The sequence below is a fragment of the Ptychodera flava genome, chromosome 19 (assembly GCF_041260155.1).
Source record: "Ptychodera flava strain L36383 chromosome 19, AS_Pfla_20210202, whole genome shotgun sequence".
NCBI classification, from domain to species: Eukaryota; Metazoa; Hemichordata; class Enteropneusta; family Ptychoderidae; genus Ptychodera; species Ptychodera flava.
In genome coordinates, this window is record NC_091946.1 from 30,984,866 (window position 1) to 31,003,419 (window position 18,554).

The 18,554-nt window shown below is 36.5% G+C and overlaps 1 protein-coding gene across 1 annotated transcript; it reads left to right on the forward strand.

Annotated features, from left to right (window-relative positions):
• The first annotated feature begins 7,462 nt into the window (after positions 1-7,462).
• LOC139118149 (D(2) dopamine receptor-like) lies at positions 7,463-8,178 on the forward strand. Its single transcript, XM_070681443.1, has 2 exons — positions 7,463-7,954; positions 8,095-8,178. The coding sequence occupies exons 1-2, from the start codon at positions 7,463-7,465 to the stop codon at positions 8,176-8,178; spliced, it is 576 nt and encodes a 191-aa protein (XP_070537544.1).
• The last annotated feature ends 10,376 nt before the right edge of the window (positions 8,179-18,554 follow it).

Below are 18,554 nucleotides of genomic sequence, written 5' to 3' on the forward strand. Positions count from 1 at the left end.
TTTCTTGTGACACGTTTTAATGCAGCGTTCTTTTCAACCTATTCATACCGGACTTCCTGTATTTAGTCGGAGATACCGTTTGCATTTATGTTCGTCCAATCAGATGAGATGATCTGAAATGCTGTCCCAGAGGCTTGCAGCTTTTGTTTTCCGTCACTCGCGGTGGAAGGTCACATTGCATCATGGGACATGATGGAGAGTCGTGATCATTATAAAAAAACTGGAGTCATCGTTTGGCAGCGCTTGGGATGAAAGAGTCAGAGAAAACGGCGTGAAAGTGTATGTTGCAGAACCGAGTCTACCAACTCTTCAAGCTGATACACTTGGGTAAGTTTTTGACTCATCACATATTCGCAGAAAATACTTCAATTTAAGGCAAGACTTTTTACCAGCTTCACCCTGAAAGCAGATTTATTAACTTAATGAAATATACACAGGAAAACAATCATTATATTATTGAGAACTAAAGTGAGATTTAGGGATCAAGGAAATAGGCTTTAAATTTATCCCTGTGCACGGACAACTAAATACGTAGTGTGATTAAACCTTCAAAAGAAATCAAAATAATTGTTATACAGCAAAGAACGTGCTTCGTGTAAGAAAGAGGGTATTGGGCTACGTATTTGTTGATATTGCTTTTATTTTGCCTGATAGGAAGTAGAATGATATACGATCAAAGGAAGGATTTTAGGTATTGACCAATTGATTTTTGTTGATTTTGGATTACTTACGAAAAATAGTTTACATTTTGTCTCATCATTTTTACTTGAAATCATAGACCCCTTATCATAGCCTATATTGAAACCAGACCCTGTACGGAATACACATAATTTAAATATCTTTTTGAAAATTAATGCACGTTTTCATTGGATGCAAATATTTTGATGTATGTATATCCTATTTCACAAGTGTGAACAAAGAACTGTTGAAGCTAGAGCAACCAAAGTGGTCCTAGCGAGTCATCAAACTACTCAAACAACTTCATGTCAAGCGTGATACAAAACTATTTGTAGGGAAAGGATCATGATCGTGCCATTATGCAAATATCTCAAACCCATTAAACCAGTTGTCTCACTTTCTGAGATAATCCAACGCAATAAATGCCTGTTATCGTGATGTTGATTATTTTAATCTCCAGCATAGACCAGACAAACTCTATGGCCCGTGTTTCTCATAACATTTCACCGTGTGGCGCACAAGTCACTAGTTCATATCATGCGATGCTCGTTGCAATGGGATTTAGTCTGGACAAGTTTACCTTCTTTAGACATTTATGGCTATCACAATGCCAATGAAAGATGATAGCTCTTAGATTGTTTGAACATGGTATTTTAAAGACATAGCTTGATCATAACCATCCTGTAATCTTTTTTGGCGTTATCATCACGCTTTCATTTTTTATTATCTCATTTTTTTCTCTCTTTTTATCTAATACATTCACATTGCGACTTTCACCTGGAAGTTTTAAAACCTTTGCTAAAGTGTAGAATGTCGCTGCAAATTATATTCTAAGAAAAAATATTAGTTGGTCCAAGATAGGGCGTAGACTTTCAAACGAAACTTCAGCGATTAGCTCATTAGTTAAATGTGAAATAGACAACCATATTTCCAAAGTTTTCTCCTACCTTAGAAATTTCATTGGCTCGAATCAACCCACTGCCAAGCTCTTTTTATACAAAATAAAACCAATAATGGCTTATTCCAGGGGTGAATGTAATATAAAAACAATTTACCTTTAACAAAGAACATGTTTGTTGAAACAAAGCTTATCGAGAAACACAACCCTGAACGAATTCTTCTGTTACGGTATATGTATAAGTATGTCAGAGCAGCAAAACTACTGGGCTTGGAGGAAAAATCAGATAGTAGCGAACAGACATTTGCGAACTATACACAAATGTGCATTTCCCAAACCCATCAGATCACAATCTCAGGTGCAAAAGGGTCAATAGTACGCGATTTGATCCGAAAACAAAGTAGGGGAAGTCGCAAATATGTTCGAACAAAAACTGCAGTCTGCTGAGTTAAAACTTGAAATGGGCAATGTGCTTTGTTTTGTCGATTATTAATATTCCTAGTTAGTAAATCGGTTTGCACAATAGAAACTTGTTAAGAGGATTAAGTTATTTTTCAGATATGGAACTTTTAACGTCGCCCCTAGGCCTGATTAGTTCCTGTAGGCGTGGCTTGAATAATTAATGATGCAAGGTAAATGTAACATGTAAATGTAATCTATTAGTCTTGACGCTCTTTCAACATATGGAAATGATGCTACCCATTACGTTTGTGTGTGTCCGATCTAGGGAAAAAAGCAATTGTCTGTTCAGATATATCCAATAGGTTCCGGGTTTTGAGAGTTAAAGAGCCAAACATTTACTCTGACTTCTATTACTCATTAAGACTTATCCCAAGTGTGTGGGCTTCATTATATCACACTAAAATGCATTTCGGCAATAATTGCCAAGAGGAGTGAACTCGCTCAGATTGGTGTGATCGCATGATAGTTGTGTGATCGCGTCGGCCCACTTGGCAGCCAAAACGCAGCGAATTGTAAATGCGAATAGGAGACGGGAAATAACCGAATCAGCTGAGAATATTTATTGAAACATAAAAAACACCAAACGACTAGTTCAGTGGCTGGTCTTACTACTCACTGTATCTAGAAGCATAATGCTATACCAAAGAGAGCTTGTCTAACGCGCCAAATTACTTAGCCATAGATTTTCGTGAGCAAATTTTGCTGTTTTGCTCGGTATGTCAGTGGATTTTTGATATTAACTCCAAACTAAAATATTCCGGTCATATATTATTTAATAATAATCTTAAAATCTCCTCTGCCATGCTATGATTCTCTTCGTTGAAAATTTGAAGAACGCAAAAAGATTACGCTGCCTATGTTTCCCCCTTGTCCGACAATGACGTAGATTTGATGATGGCTCTCTTTCTGCACTCTCGTTGACCACTAAAATCGTTAAAGAAATTACTTTTTTTGTCTAGCGGCGGACATTTTGATCAACAATACGTGGAATTGAAAATCTGGAACGATGGGTGTCATTTTTGTGATGACAATTCAGCGGAGAGCCAGCTTTCATCTATCCTGTAAATTTGTGGAGGGATAGGGCTCATCTGCGCATGCACACTTCGCCGTGTTTAACGACGTCACTTCCATGAAGTGTAAAAATTATTTAACTTACAGGTGTGGCAAATTTATCAAACATACGAAAGGAGTATATGTTTCTCGTGGTATCAAACTTTGTCAGTTTTTCAACGTGTTCATGACTTCAACCCCAATGCCAGGTAAATAGGTCCAAAATCACCTATGGAAACAATGGGTTTAGTCCAAAATATGGTGGTAACAGGGTTAAATCGGATGAAAGTCATCTCCCTTAGCGCTGCTTGTGTTGGTTCGTTTGAAAGAATGATTGAGCTTATGTATTTTCAAGCAAAACTGGGCTGAAAGCCAAAAACTCTCTACTGACTACTACATCTATCAAACCTGAGAAAGTTTGAAGAAAACGTTTTTTGTGTTATGAGGGCGAAAAAGTTGAAAACAAGCCTTGGACTTATGTGATTCTTTAACATTTGTCTGTTCATTAAACCGGAATAATTAAAATGAGCAATGTATTTCAAAGGCATTGAAAGTGACAAAGTCGCACATTTAAAAAAAATCTTGCTTACATTTCTGTTCGCGCCAGAAATTAACCATACTCTGCGCTTAATGCTTCGTATTGAGGCAATTAGAAACCTACCCGGACAGAGATATATCGCAGCTCTGCTAAGCTGTCATGGTTATCTATGTCATTTCACTCAAAGCGATCCTTTTCTGCATGTACTTGTAATCTCTCCATGCAATTACAGTATCAGTCGTCAGTCGGATTTGCTTTTGTAACCGATCTTAATTCTGTAATACCATCATTATAACGGAATGATCGGAAATACAATACTTTCTGAAAGTTAACGTTTTAATATTTAAGATTGAGTACGGATCGGAAATCGCTTCAGGTAATCCAAGAAATAACTAGCATGGTTTCTGGCGACTGATTACAAATCACATCCACAGACTTATACTACTCCGTAATGTGGCAAAATTTTATAGTGTTTCTCCTACCCAGCTGATAAACTTAAGTATCCCTTGTTTACAGCATGCATACTAACGAGACAATCACTTTCTATCGCTAAAAATGGACAATGTTATCATGCTAAATTTGTGAAAATATGATAATTCGTTTTTGATATAATAACACTATAAACCATTTCTTCTTTTTAAAACAAAAAAAAATGATCACACTCTATTGTTAATTTTTCCATATTGCTTAATTAATATGATCCTCAAAAACATGATGATTTAGAAATTTGCAGAATTTCAGGAGTGGTGAATCCCACCGAAAATATATGTTTGGTAATAGATTAATAATGCAAAAAGCTATCACTGGTCGATTTCTTCGCTGCAGGACGCCGGAGAAAAAGACAGATTTGAATGGTCCTCGAACAAATATCTGATGACAATATAGTTTAGTTTATTTATTTCCCTGTTTGTTTGTCTCTTTGTAACCCCTTCCAAAATTAAGTATGTTGAAAAGAACCATGTATCAAGTATTTTACCAACGTGTTCACCCAATGAATGCAAAGCTCAGTTTATTTGTCCATGCATTGCAGTTTGTCAAAATGGCGGATTCTGGGGACGACAAGAAAATTATAACAAAAACAAAGACTTTTACTTAAAATGGATTTTCTATGCACTACAAGATGCATAGTAGCGTTGCTTGCAGAGAAAAGCAAAATCGTCAAACGTTCGAAACAAATGGCACTGAATTTTTCCGTGATTTGACAAAATTAATTTTCCATAAATGTTATCGTATCTTCAAAGAAACGAGCCTCGATCCTCTCTCTTCACCCTGGATGATGTAGAAAATATACGATAGATAAATTGACTATCTCCTGCCAGGGAGGGGCGTTCTGTACACGCAAGTCAAACAGTAACGAAACTTCAGTCTTTTCGTTTAGCTGACACCAAATATGGTTCGTACATTTTTGTTGGCGGTATCGTGATCCATTCGTGACAGTACTTCAACTACCATGAGGGTGGAAAAGGTTTTACGCGATGTAATCGCGGCCAATGCATTGTGTACCTCATGCGCAGTTCTGTGATATGAAACGCAAGGAAGAGCGATTAGAATTTGATACCAAAGGATGCAAACAAGACTATGTTACGGTTCATTTGTTCTCGAATTACTGAATACATTATTCATGGTCAATTCCAGTATTTCAGGACGTAAATGTCAGTACCTGAATTTTTCTCTGAGAGAGAGAGAGAGAGAGAGAGAGAGAGAGAGAGAGAGAGAGAGAGAGAGAGAGAGAGACAGAGAGAGAGACAGACAGACAGACAGACAGACAGACAGACAGACAGACAATGTGAGTTTGACAGAGCATGGCAGGGACAGATACAGAGAAAGGGACAGACACAGACTAACAGAAACAGATAGACTAGCAGACAGACTGACAAATGGACACAGAGACATACACTGCTACAAGTGCCGCAAGTGTCTTTTCCTTTGTATAGACATAAATGTCGTATATTGCTTATAATCACTCTGCATCGTGAAAAATTGCTAACACACAAGAAATCTGAGACATTGAATCACATTTTGCCAATAATACAGACAGAAAATGATGGCGTAAATATTTCGTGCACCTCTACCTCCACTGGCTGCTCACTCAATCATCAGAACTCATGATGCCCCGCGAAGTTTCATTTGACATTTTATTTCCTGTTCTGGCATTATTCGTGTTCATGGTTGAGTTCAAGAATAATTTTACTTTGTCACGGTACAAAAAACGAGGCATCAAATAGCGATCCTGCTGCTTTGACTTGAATTTCATGTGCACAGTCACCATGGAAAAGTGAAAGTCCTGCTCAGACCAAATAAAAAATATGTATGTTTCGGGTAATCCAACCTACCCTATTTAAAACCCATCGACCCTTAACTTTTTTTCTAATCTTCAAAAATCACGCGTGATTTCGCGAATTTTGCCGTTTTTTGAAGGATCACAGTGAAGTAAAACTAAGAACTGAAACAGGAGTTCCCGACCAACCTATCATATTTCCTGAGGGTTTATTAACGGAAACACAAGTTTTTTTTCTCGCGCCCTGCAGGTAAAACTTGCAAAACTAGAGTCGATGACGTAAACTCCAGTTTGTGCAGGCAATTACGTCATCACTGTGTCCATGTGTAACCGTACACGTATAGATAGAACATTAGGAGGAATTATAACACGCCACATGCTCATTTCCTGTCGCAATTCGCTAGAATACGTCACGTGACGAGAAAGTAGATACGTCTAGTCCCCATCGGATTGACAAAAGTGACGTCAGAGGGTATTTTTTGAAAAGCTATTTCCCTAGGGAAATAGTCCTGACCAAATTTGGAAAAGTGTCTGGTCACGTGACCGTGGTGTCGTCTGCAGCTTTGCAACAATGGCGGTTGACTGGAACGTGATGTGCGTTCGGGATACGTGACGACACAATCTCTAAAACAGATTTTCCAACATTTTCCAACATTCCAAAAGCGTAGGAACTTGAACAGCTCATCGACGGAAAAGATTAAAGTGCAACTAAAGATGTCGTTAGGTATGCTTAGAATATTTTTTGAAAGAAAGTGGTACTACCACGTACAACTGAAACCGCTGTGGAAACATCGCCCAGTAAAATAATATTTAATATTAATAATATTGGGTTCTTATATAGCGCACATATCCACAAGTACATGTGATCAAGGCGCTTTTACAATTATTATTACCCCTGGTCACTGGACCTAATATGATACCACTCAACTCCCTTATAACACATGTGCAGCCAATAAGCGCAGCAGAGCTAAACACACACATTACAACCACTGTCCTACCAGGTACCCATCACTCCTGGGTGGGGAGAAGCAATGAGAATAAAGTGTCTTGCCCAAGGACACAACACCACAGCCATGCCGGGGCTCGAACTCGCCATCCTTTGATCGTGAGTCCACTGCTCTAGCCACTGGCCCATGATGCCTCCTATAAGTAAACTTGTTACAATGGATTGTTGTGGTGCAAAATATCAAAACACATTAAAAACTATATAACAATACAACATGAGCATGTGGTGTGCTATAAAACACCTATCGCCTGGTCTTTATTCGGGCTATAGCGCTCGTCCATTGCCCCTCGTGGCCGTGTGTTACCAGAAACACATCGCTATACCCCTCGGCCTACGGCCTCGGGGTAATAGACGGGCGCTATAGCCCTCATTACCAGGCAATAGGTGTTTACTAGGGGCTGCAGAACGTCTATGTTGCATACGTATATTTTTGAAGATAGATTCTCGGGGACTTGAAACTGTGATCTTTTTACACTATATAAAAATTACTACATTTATTATCCTAATTCTCTGTGTTCCAGATACCAAACGTCTTTCTGTCTCAAAAGAAAAATGATTCCGAACAACAACACCACATCCTTGGCTGAAGAATCACTCGATGAGTGGCGCCACACGACTGTCTACGATAACATGGTCAGGATTTTGATAACATCCGTCGGGTTTATCGGAATTCTGAACAACACGCTCGTTTTTCTCGTCGTGGCCCGTGTCCGGACCCTGAGATCCCTGTCCAACTTCTACGTGATCAGTCAGGCAGTTATAGATTTTGTCTGTGCGTCTGTCGTCTTCTTCTTGCATCTGATTCCAGTCTTTGAAGTACCTGGTGGCATAGCGGGAGAACTTCTGTGTCGCCTGTGGGTTTCAAGATATCTGATGTGGGCCAGTTTTAATGCTTCGACCTACAACCTGATGACGCTGACCATGGAGAGATACTTCGCTATACTCTATCCATTTGAATACGTAGCGTATTTTAACGTTAAGAAAGCCACTGTTCTCCTTATCGTTGTGTGGACATTAGCGTTCACGTTCAGTTCATATGCCCTGGTACTGATAGAACTGAAAGATGGTTATTGCGCACGTACAAGTTTGGGGACAGTATCGCATATGGTAATAGGTGTTTTGTCTTTTGTTGTTCAGTATCTGATACCTATGTGCTGTATGTTATTCGGTTATATCCGCATAAGCATGGCCCTGAGCACCAAGATGACGTTGCCACCCCAGCCACAACCATCCACAACGCCCTCAAACGACCGCCGTGGGACGTCTGAAACGAGTCACCAAGACCCTTCGATGTTAAGAGCACGTCGAAACGTCTTTAAAACACTGTGCATTGTTTTCATCGCATTTGCCATCTGTTTTTCTCCTAACCAGATCTTGTTTTTGCTGTATAACCTTAACAGCGGGCTGGTCTACAATGAACGCCTCACGATGTTTACCATCATTCTAGTGTACTGCAACTGTGCTGTGAACCCTGTCATTTATGCATTAAAGTACCGACAATTCAGGGCGGGTCTGAAGGTGGCTTTCTGTTTTAGCAACAGTGTAGCTCCGGATACGATTACTGCTGAAGCTAGCCCCTGATTTGCGAAAATGTCGATCGAGGAAGAAGTGCCGTGGAATAGAGGAAGAGGATATCAGTAACAATATAAGGAAAACATTGTCTATAATGTGATTTGTTATCCAACTCACCTTATTCGTTCACTTGATCGATTTTTTAAAATTGCCTCGCTGTAAAGTTCTGACAAATATGTTTAATTCCTAACTCCTGTAATGATGTTCTTCGGCGCCCTGTACAATGAGACATTTTATTCCTTATACCTTTAGCCTTCCGACCGAAATTACTAATTCATAAGTGAGTACCGAGAATAAAAATCTATAATATTCTGTCGTATTGTGATCAAAGTGATTCTCCGGAGTTTTGAAGATATCAGTGAGAACATTTGGGTTGGTATTTATTATGATAGTCCTTGATTCTGTTTGCCAAAACTTTAATTCTGTAATCTCCGCAAGTTTCAGATGAACGCTTTGTGAAAAGTAACCGTGACAACAGGAATGACGAGATCAAATTTCCATGGAAGCTCTAAGCTTATCGTTCAAGTACGTAAGCTTTGTTGGAGGTTTATTATATGTATGTATGTATGTATGTATGTATGTATGTATGTATGTATGTATGTATGTATGTATGTATGTATGTATGTATGTATGTATGTATGTATGTTTATTGTAGATACATTCTGTGTAGTATGTGGGCATCAGTAACTGAACCTCAGTGTAATAATAGAATATACGCACCTACGACTAATATGTTTAAATGATCACATTAGGTGAGGACAGCATAATGTAGAAGAAGGGTAATTACTGATAATGTTGTAAAAGTTTTGCTTGGCATAGTTGATGAAAGGTGTCAAGAATTGTTGAAACGGTCAACAATTGTTCCCGAAGTTGCACACAAAAGGATTACATGTACGAATATCACGCTAGTTACAATTTGTAGAGTAACGAATACAACTGTGGTTTCGATGTTACTTGTTTGACGTGAGCCATCCATACCATTGTGATGTTAGTTCTAAGTATAAGGGTAATACCTATGTCTGTGACGTCATGGCCCGTAAAAGGGTAATAACAACGGCTGCCGTAAAAATGGCCCGGCAGGTTAAACGTGTCGAGTAAAGTTGTTTATATGACTCATGCCTCAGTAATAATAAAAATATACATGTATCTAAAATGTAAAGGAGAAACATTTTGAGAAAGTAAGGCTTTTTGAATAGAAATCAGCTTCTGTGCTTTCCCAAATAATGTTAAGACAAAGGATAACTTCAGTGTATTGAATGTGTAATAAGAATTATTTTGCATTTGCTACTATTTCTACTACTTCCAAAACTACTACTACTACTACTACTACTACTACTACTACTACTACTACTACTTATTATTATTATTATATTATTATTATTATTATTATTATTATTATTATAATATAAAAACTATTTCTTAACATTTGGTGATATTGCACTTGATTTCAAGTGCACAGGCTTTACATATACTATATATACAGTATTGATAATTATATCATACCAGTGTATTGATGGTGCAAATACAGAGATCTGATTGGTCGAGACGCGAAAAGAACCGTGGTATATTGGCGATATACCACGGCTGCCATACGCGCGAGCTCTCGGCTTGAGCTAAAATCCGTTTATGACATTCCAAGCAAGAATTTCAATACACTGGTATGATATAATAGCATTAAGTCACACCCAGCGACGGTATACCACTCGATTTTGACCAGTTCACATTATATATGCACTCGCTATCGCTCGTGCATATATATCAAGAACTTAGTCTGGCAGCCAGTGGGGTAAACCTTGCTTTGTGGTCTTAAGTTTTTTCTTGGTGGATTTCGTTTGTCAAGACCACCAAAAAAAAGAAGTTAATTACTGGCCCTCTGTCAGCATTGAGCAATTTGAGAAAATTAGCATAATCAAAATGGCCGCCAGCTTATTACACTTGTATGAGAAAGAAGACTCAAATGGCTTTATACATGTTGTAACTTTGTTTTTCTCGTTTAATCACCAAGCAGTTGCTGACGGAAAACTGGAACATAAATATTTGCATATATTATTTGAATGACATGCTAATTTGCATAATTTCAAGATGGCGGCTAGCTGTAAACATGTCCGGCAGCCAGCTGCCAGTGGGGTAAACCTTGCTTTGTGGTCTTAAGTTTTTTTCTTGGTTGATTTCGTTTGCCAAGACCACCACAAAAAGAAGTATAACTACTGGCCTTATGTCAGCATTGAGCAATTTGAGAAAATTAGCATAATCAAAATGGCCGCCAGCTTATTGCACTTTGTATGAGAAAGAAGACTCAAATTGCTTTATACATACTGTAACTTTGTTTTTCTCGTTTAATCACCAAGCAGTTGCTAACGGCAAACTGGAACATAAATGTTGGCATATATTATTTGAATGACATGCTAATTTGCATAATTTCAAGATGGCGGCCAGCTGTAAACAATTCGTTGTTAAGCGTAACTCTACATTATTATCATTTACTGTACTTTGTGCAGTTATTTTAACACAGTAGCTTTTACATCAGTTTTAATAGTTGCACGTACATAAACTTCTTTTTCTGTTGCAAATTTAATGTTGATAATCAGACATATAAGCAACCGACTAGTTTAGCCTTCGCCCATTGTCGAGTACTTGTCTGTTTACTGGTAAAAAGATATAAACTGATGCGGACAGTGTTCTGGTAATTGTGTTTCACTCTCCCAAGAGACTCTGTTATGTTTCTAAGTAAGTTAGTGATCGTTATGCTTTGACTAAAACCAACCTGAGTTGTGATTTTCTAACCGAAACAATGATTAAGTAAGGTGGGAACTGTTTCCTAGCTCGACTATCAATGCATTTGATGTACATTTAAGGAAAACGTTGTGATTTACACTACTTTCGAGGTTGATATTGAATCTGCTGACATCACATTGAATCCATGATCAGTCACACTTTGTGTATCAGAAAAAGACTATGGGTTTGGAGTACAATAACTTATAGAAGATATTTCCAAGTTACTCGGGTTCTCTAAAGGTAAAAAGGGGAAGGCGGCTCACCATACTATATTTGGGGATGTTCAATTTTTCCCTATGTTACTCTTAAATGTGTATTTGGGGGGGGGGGGGAAATTATTTTTTGATGTACTATGACGATTCGTCGTTCGGTCTGTGGTGTCAAAAATCATTTGTGATCCATTTTAACGTGCATTCGAAACTCTGAAAGGTGAGTTCTTCTTCAGTATCTTAATATTGTTATCCTTATTTTGTTCGTGTATGACCTCCAGAATTACATTTGTTCATTAAGTAACGAAACTATTACTGATATATTTGGATCTGAATCCCATCCAGTGTGAGATTGTATTTTTGTATTGTCTGTGTATGGCCTGTTTTCCTTTGGATGTTGTTGAACCCTCTTGTTCTTTACTTATATGTTCATTCGGGGTTTTTTCTCTTTTTCGTTGATCCTTTGCGTTGATTTTGGCTCTTACTACAAGTAATTCATCTTTTAAGTTTTGTTTCTCTTGTATGCTATTATTGGTTTTTTCATGGAACAAAAGCTGAAGACGTTCATCGCTTTTAATTATTTTCCATTTCATCGTTAGTGCTATTATATCGATTGTTCTAATTTGTGGACTGTATTTGGTTGCGTATGTATATTAGTTTTGTTATTATTGATTTTCCCTAGTTTGAGGTACGATTCGCACTTTGTGTGTCCAACTTCCTTTTTCTGATTGTGCGATTTACGTGGTCTTATAACCTTGTTTTTGTTTTGTTTTTGTTTTTTGTTGAAATTCAACTTTCTTGTCAAAGTCTTGGTATTATTATATGTTGTTACACGGGCATATCTCAGCAATTTACCTTAATTAACCAGTCAAAATACCTTTTTGGGTCGCACGAGTTTCTGGCTAGATATTGAAATGGTCAGTTATTTTGGTGTGAGTTTTTGTGTCGAGAATTCTCCCTTTATTGTATCGTTGACTTTGTAAATCATTAATGACACTTTGAGGAGAATACTCTATTGTAAATTTGAAAGTTCAGTGTAACTTCTTGATGTTAGCCATAAATTCAAATTCAGCTCAGTTTCTGTTCCCGTATAGACCATGAAAACATCATGTCTGAATCGTTTCCAAAAGGAAAGTCTGCTTTTGTGTAGTTTAATGTCCTCAGTTTCAAGGTTGTAGAATGTTGTATCAGCGATTTCCGGCGAAACTGGTGAACCCAGGCTACAGCCACAAAACTGTTGATAGACGTTTCTGTTAAATCCAACCGTGTTATGTTGCAGAAATATTGTTAGTCATTCTTTAGTGGAACGCTTCGATCTTTTCTTTATATTTACAGCTGTAATTGATATTTGAAACTGAATCAAGTGCGTTTGTGACAGCTTGCTTCAGTTTATGGAGTATTTGTGTACATCGAGATTACATCCAGAGTGACTAGTAATGCATTATGTTGTATTGTTATCTTGCTTAGTTTGTTGGTAAAGTCCGATGCGTCTTTAATATTGGCTGGTTTTGTACCATCAGTTTTAAGAAATAGTCTATCTTATGTATTCCGATATTTTGTGTGTTGGGCTAGAGCAGCCATAAATAATTTGGACCATGACGACAAATGAATTTTGCTGATGCTGGTGACTTTTTTGAATTTTTGGAGTGGATACTGCGTTGGTGTGCATATTATGTGTATTCAAGGGATCATGATATTTGAACGTATCATTTGTCTATTTGTTTATTTTAGTACATGTCCGTGTAGTTTTCTGGTTGTGTTGTCGCTGTCATTTACATGCGCTTTTGTATCGTAATCTCTTTTGGCTTAAAAGTCTGTGACTTTCTTCAATGTAATCTGTTTAATTTGATATTTCTATTCCATTTCCCCTGTCTTTATCGAATGGTTTTATCGTAATGTTATGGTTCAATTCGATAGTGTTTAATGGCATTTTTTCTGCCTATATTAGGTAGATTTGGTTGTATTGAAATGAATTTCGGAATTTTCCAGGAATAAATTTTAAGCTTCTATTCAATGTTATTTCAGGAGTTATCACAATTGGAACTAATTTGGGATAATTGGATGGTGACGTAATGTCGATTGAATCTTCAAATGTAATCTAATCTGTTTTTCTTTTATATTACACACTTGTTTAATGAGTAATTTGCGATACTACAACATTCAGCTATATGGCACCGAACATGTACACTTTTCAGAAATTCGCAAAATATGAAAATCCAATTATCCCAAATTAGTTCCAATTGTGCTGTTTATATTCCGAGAGATATTTTAATACATTTAGTGTTCTTAGGGATTTGTATTTGGTACGCCTGTTTGCGTCTTATTTTTGTTTGTTTCTTTAATTAATTCTTTTCTTTTGCTTCCATTATCAGAGAAGATTTCCTCAATCTGTTAAATTTTCTCTGTGTGTATTTTGAATATGATGGCGGCCTGGCCATCGTATTTCAATGGTAGTTCTTTGGCTGAAAAATTTGGTGGCCCTGAAAAAGAGCCCTTTGGTTTGGTTTGGGGAAGTAGTTTTTTGTACGTAACAACTTATATTTTGAGTTTATGTGTAAGTTGTTATTTGACTTCTTCTTCGAAACGTCCGAGGAGCTTCTTTGCTTGTTGTATTTGGTCTCTTTCTGTTAGAGATTGTATTCCTTGTAAGACTGTTGTGGTATTTTCGTTTGCCAGTTATTAGACCGGTTATATTTGTGTTCGGGCACGTGTATAATGTTGAGAGAGCTGTATGAAACACGGAGCCTACTTTTACCTCGTTGTAAACTTTTTGCTTCGCCATAGTGTCCCAACACTGTGTCCAAAATTATAGAAGACGAAAATATAAAACATATTACGAGTAACATAGGAAAACACTGAATATCCGCAAAAGTAGTATGGTGTGTGGAGCTGCCTTCCCCTTTTCCGCACCAATTCATTTAGCATTCACTGTAGCATTGTTTATAATCTACTTTGGTACAGTTCAAGCTTTCCTATAAAATTTGGTTTATGTGTTAATTTATGCAAATGAGTATTTAAAAATGAGTATTTAATTTATTCATCTATGATTACTTACCTTTTTTTAGTTGAAGCACTAATAGAAATGTGCTTTAACTAGCAGACTTTAACAATATAAAGCCTACTTCTACTGCTTCCAATGGTAATTTGTGATAATTTTGTGTTAATTTCTGCAAATTAGTATTTAAATTTATTCATCTATGATTACTAACCTTTTCTAGTTGAAGCATTAATAGAAATGTGCTTTTACTAGCAGACTTTAACAATATAAGCCTACTTCTACTGCTTCCAATGGTAATTTGCGATAATTTTGTGTTAATTTATGCAAATTAGTATTTAAATTTATTCATCTATGATTACTAACCTTTTCTAGTTGAAGCACTAATAGAAATGTGCTTTTACTAGCAGACTTTAACAATATAAAGCCTACTTCTACTGCTTCCAATGGTAATTTGCGATAATTTTGTGTTAATGTATGCAAATTAGTATTTAAATTTATTCATCTATGACTACTACCTTTTTTAGTTGAAGCACTAATAGAAATGTGCTTTTACTAGCAGACTTTAACAATATAAAGCCTACTTCTACTGCTTCCAATGGTAATTTGTGATAATTTGGCGGCCATTTTGTTTATGCTAATTATCTAAAATTGCTCAATAATGACAGAGATCCAGTAACTATTTATTTCACTTTGGTTATCTTGACTAGCAAAATCCGGTTTAAACAAAACTTAAGACCCTAACACAAGGTTCGGGACAAAAGTGGGTTTGGCTGCCGGACTAACTGGTCAAAATCTCGTGGTATACCATCGCTGGGTGTGCTTTATTTCTTAAATATCACATCCGGCCAATTTGGCTTAGGAGACACTAATTCAACTTATAGATAAACAAATAAAAGCTACCGTTATTTTAAGAACAATAAAAAGTCAGTTACTGTTAAATACTTATGAGAGACTTTTAATATTTAGTACCTCTGTAGACTTTACTTTGCGTGTATATCTCATCATTTGCCTCAGTGATGTATTTTTCATTTTAAATTAGTTATATAACTTTTTAGTTAACCATATATCGTACATGGCACGCATATTTCCGTGCAATAACCAACAAGACTTAGGCACACTACTTGACAGATATCCAGTTGCCACATTTGTACACTTCTTGACTTTGAGAATTGATTCTCTTAAGTCTTAATCCCTCGGGAGATTAAGCCTTTTTCAATCTGTTGATCCTTCATTGTCTGACATCGATATTCCACTCTTCATAACATACATTTCTTATACAAAACCACACCAAGCGATTGTATACCACGAGATTTTGACCAGTTTACGACGATAGCGAGTAGATATATGAAGTGAACTGGTCGAAAAACACAGTGGTATACCCGTTACTCAGGTGTTTTTTTTGCTTTTATATCAAAACAGTACATTGAAATTCTAGCGTGAAACGTCAAAAAGGATTTCTTTTTCTCTATGGCTGAGAGCTTGCGTGCATTCACACCGTGCCCTATTGCAAATAAAGCACGCTTATTTTCACGTCTCGATCAATCAGATCACTTTATTTGCACCAGCGGTATACTGGTATAATATCGTTTAGCAATTAATGTACCCCCTCCCTGCCTATAATGGACGAAAGAAAACTTTGCACGACATATATAATGTACGAGGCGAAGCAGAATACATTATGGAGTGCAAAGTTTGCTTGGGTCCATTATGGGCAGGGATGGGGTACATTATTGCTATCATTTGATATTTTTGGTGATGCCGGTGAATTTGTAGAGGTCGAAAATATCTGGGGACACAATGCTAGATAATCGGATACATTATCATTTAATAATCTGAGGGTATGACGTCACAAACTTCACCGGTATTGACGTAACTATAATTACAATCATCAATATCCGCACGGCAGGTGGGTGTAAAAACGAGATTTGGGCACAATGTACGACATCGAGCACGAGCCGCTAGGCGAGTTCATTTTAGAGAGAATTTTACCAGGTTTTACAAAACGAATTTTACAAAATTTGTCGCTTACTCGACCGTAACAGTGAAATTGAAATAGACAAAAAATACATCTGTGATATAATGAAGCGCATTTCGAGTATCAAGATGTCAATAATCATGTTTTTATTACTTAATTCTTCCGTTTAACTAATCACCATTTTTTTCGGCATTTTTTTCGGAAGAGATGTATATTTTTGATGGCCCCTTTTAACTTTAGTATATTATATTCTGCTTAAAAAGGTATGAGCTTTCGTCCAATCAGAGCAACGCGCTAGTGTACTTGACTTACACTTACGAAATATAATAATTTATGATTTGCTAAGTCATCTGAAAAAAAACAACGCCATTGAACGAGTAACGGTATGTAATTTTTATCATTAACAGGTATATTTTCGCGGCTAAAACTACTTGTACTTTATCGTCTTTGTGCACTTGAATATTTGTTTTTGGAATAAGCATATTAACATTCACAACTGCCACAATAGGTTGCTAATACTTGAAGAATTTCCGCATTCCTATGATTATATTGAATATACTCATATGTTATTGTAGTTCGAATTTTTACACTACAGCAGTATTTAACTCTCAAGAGGCTTATCGCATTCAAAGTAATGGCACTTTTCAAATAGTTGGCACTTATTTTAAGGGTACTTAAAGCTTACAGCGTGTACAGTTACCAACGCTCGAAAAAAAATCATTTCTATTTGCAAACAAGGTTCTGGGAATGGAAGGTCTTGACCTATACGGGGTCGTTTAAACGTCTATGTATTCACTTCCAAGGATACAGTATGGAAAAGCTTTGCCGTTTAAAATAATTTTATTTAAGTTGTCCATTTGTACTTACAGGGAGGCATTAGGTCATTGAAATTGTTTTATCGTAAAGTTACGGCACACACTGAACTACTTATTAAGATATTATTACACTCTTGGACGCATGTGTTTGGCTATCCACAATTGACTTTTATTATAAAACTGCTACATAAAACACGATTGGAACTAATTTGGAATAATTGGATGGTTAAGTGATGTCGGTTTAATCTGAAAATGTTAGCAAATCTGCCTTTCTTTTCAATTTATACTCTTGCTTTTATGAGTAATTTGTAATATTGCAACATTCAGCCTTAGAGCACCTAAGACTTTTGAGAAATTTGAAAAATATGGAGATCCATCTATCCCAAAATAGTTCCAATCGTGTTAATTAAAGAATAAAAATACTATAACCGGCTTGACAAACAACTTTGACACATTATTTATCGATGGAGAGATTATGTTTTTTATGAAATATATTGTGCATTAATGTGTTTATTCAATATTTCTTTTTCACTGATAATGTACTTATCTTTCATTCCATCAAATTACCGAAATACTTCAAATAATTCAATAATATTTTCTTATTTGAATTTTCTTCAACATTTCTGGCATATATCAAGGTCCAAAAGGTTCAAAATTCAAGTTTTAAATAATTTACAGTTAGTGTATATTATATCGATTAACCTTTTGCGTGTGATTCCTTTTTATGTCAACAGAAATATCTCATTATGATAAATGATGTTACTAAAGATAAGTAATAAACTTTCTTAAATGCGCAACTTGCTGTGCAATTCTGGTTCAAGTGATGATTGGAATCAGTCGTGCCGTAGTTGAAAAAGTCGAGCGATTTCTTTGTCATGAACTATTATTGTTACTTAATACGAAGAATATGTTGGTGCAGCGCCCTCTTAAACAACTAGAAGTGATGTCAGATGTTTCGAAGGTTGGACGATATTGAACAACTTAAAGAATGTGGTATAAGTAATTTATTTTCGCCAACTCTTCTTTCAAACAATAAACGCTCTTCTTATCGAAATATGATAATTGTAGAGACTATTATTGGTGAAAGCAAAGCAAAGCAAAGTACTCCCTGATCAGTACTGTGGTGTGTCTATAAAATCTATAATTTTGTCACATGGCGTATGTTACCCATAAAGTGATGCGAAATTCTCTTTCGATCGATCAAATAAGGTTACACTCAAAAATGAAAAAGGGAATGGCAAACGTTATATGGATCCATATATACTCTATAAACAACGACAAATACACCAATTCAACATTA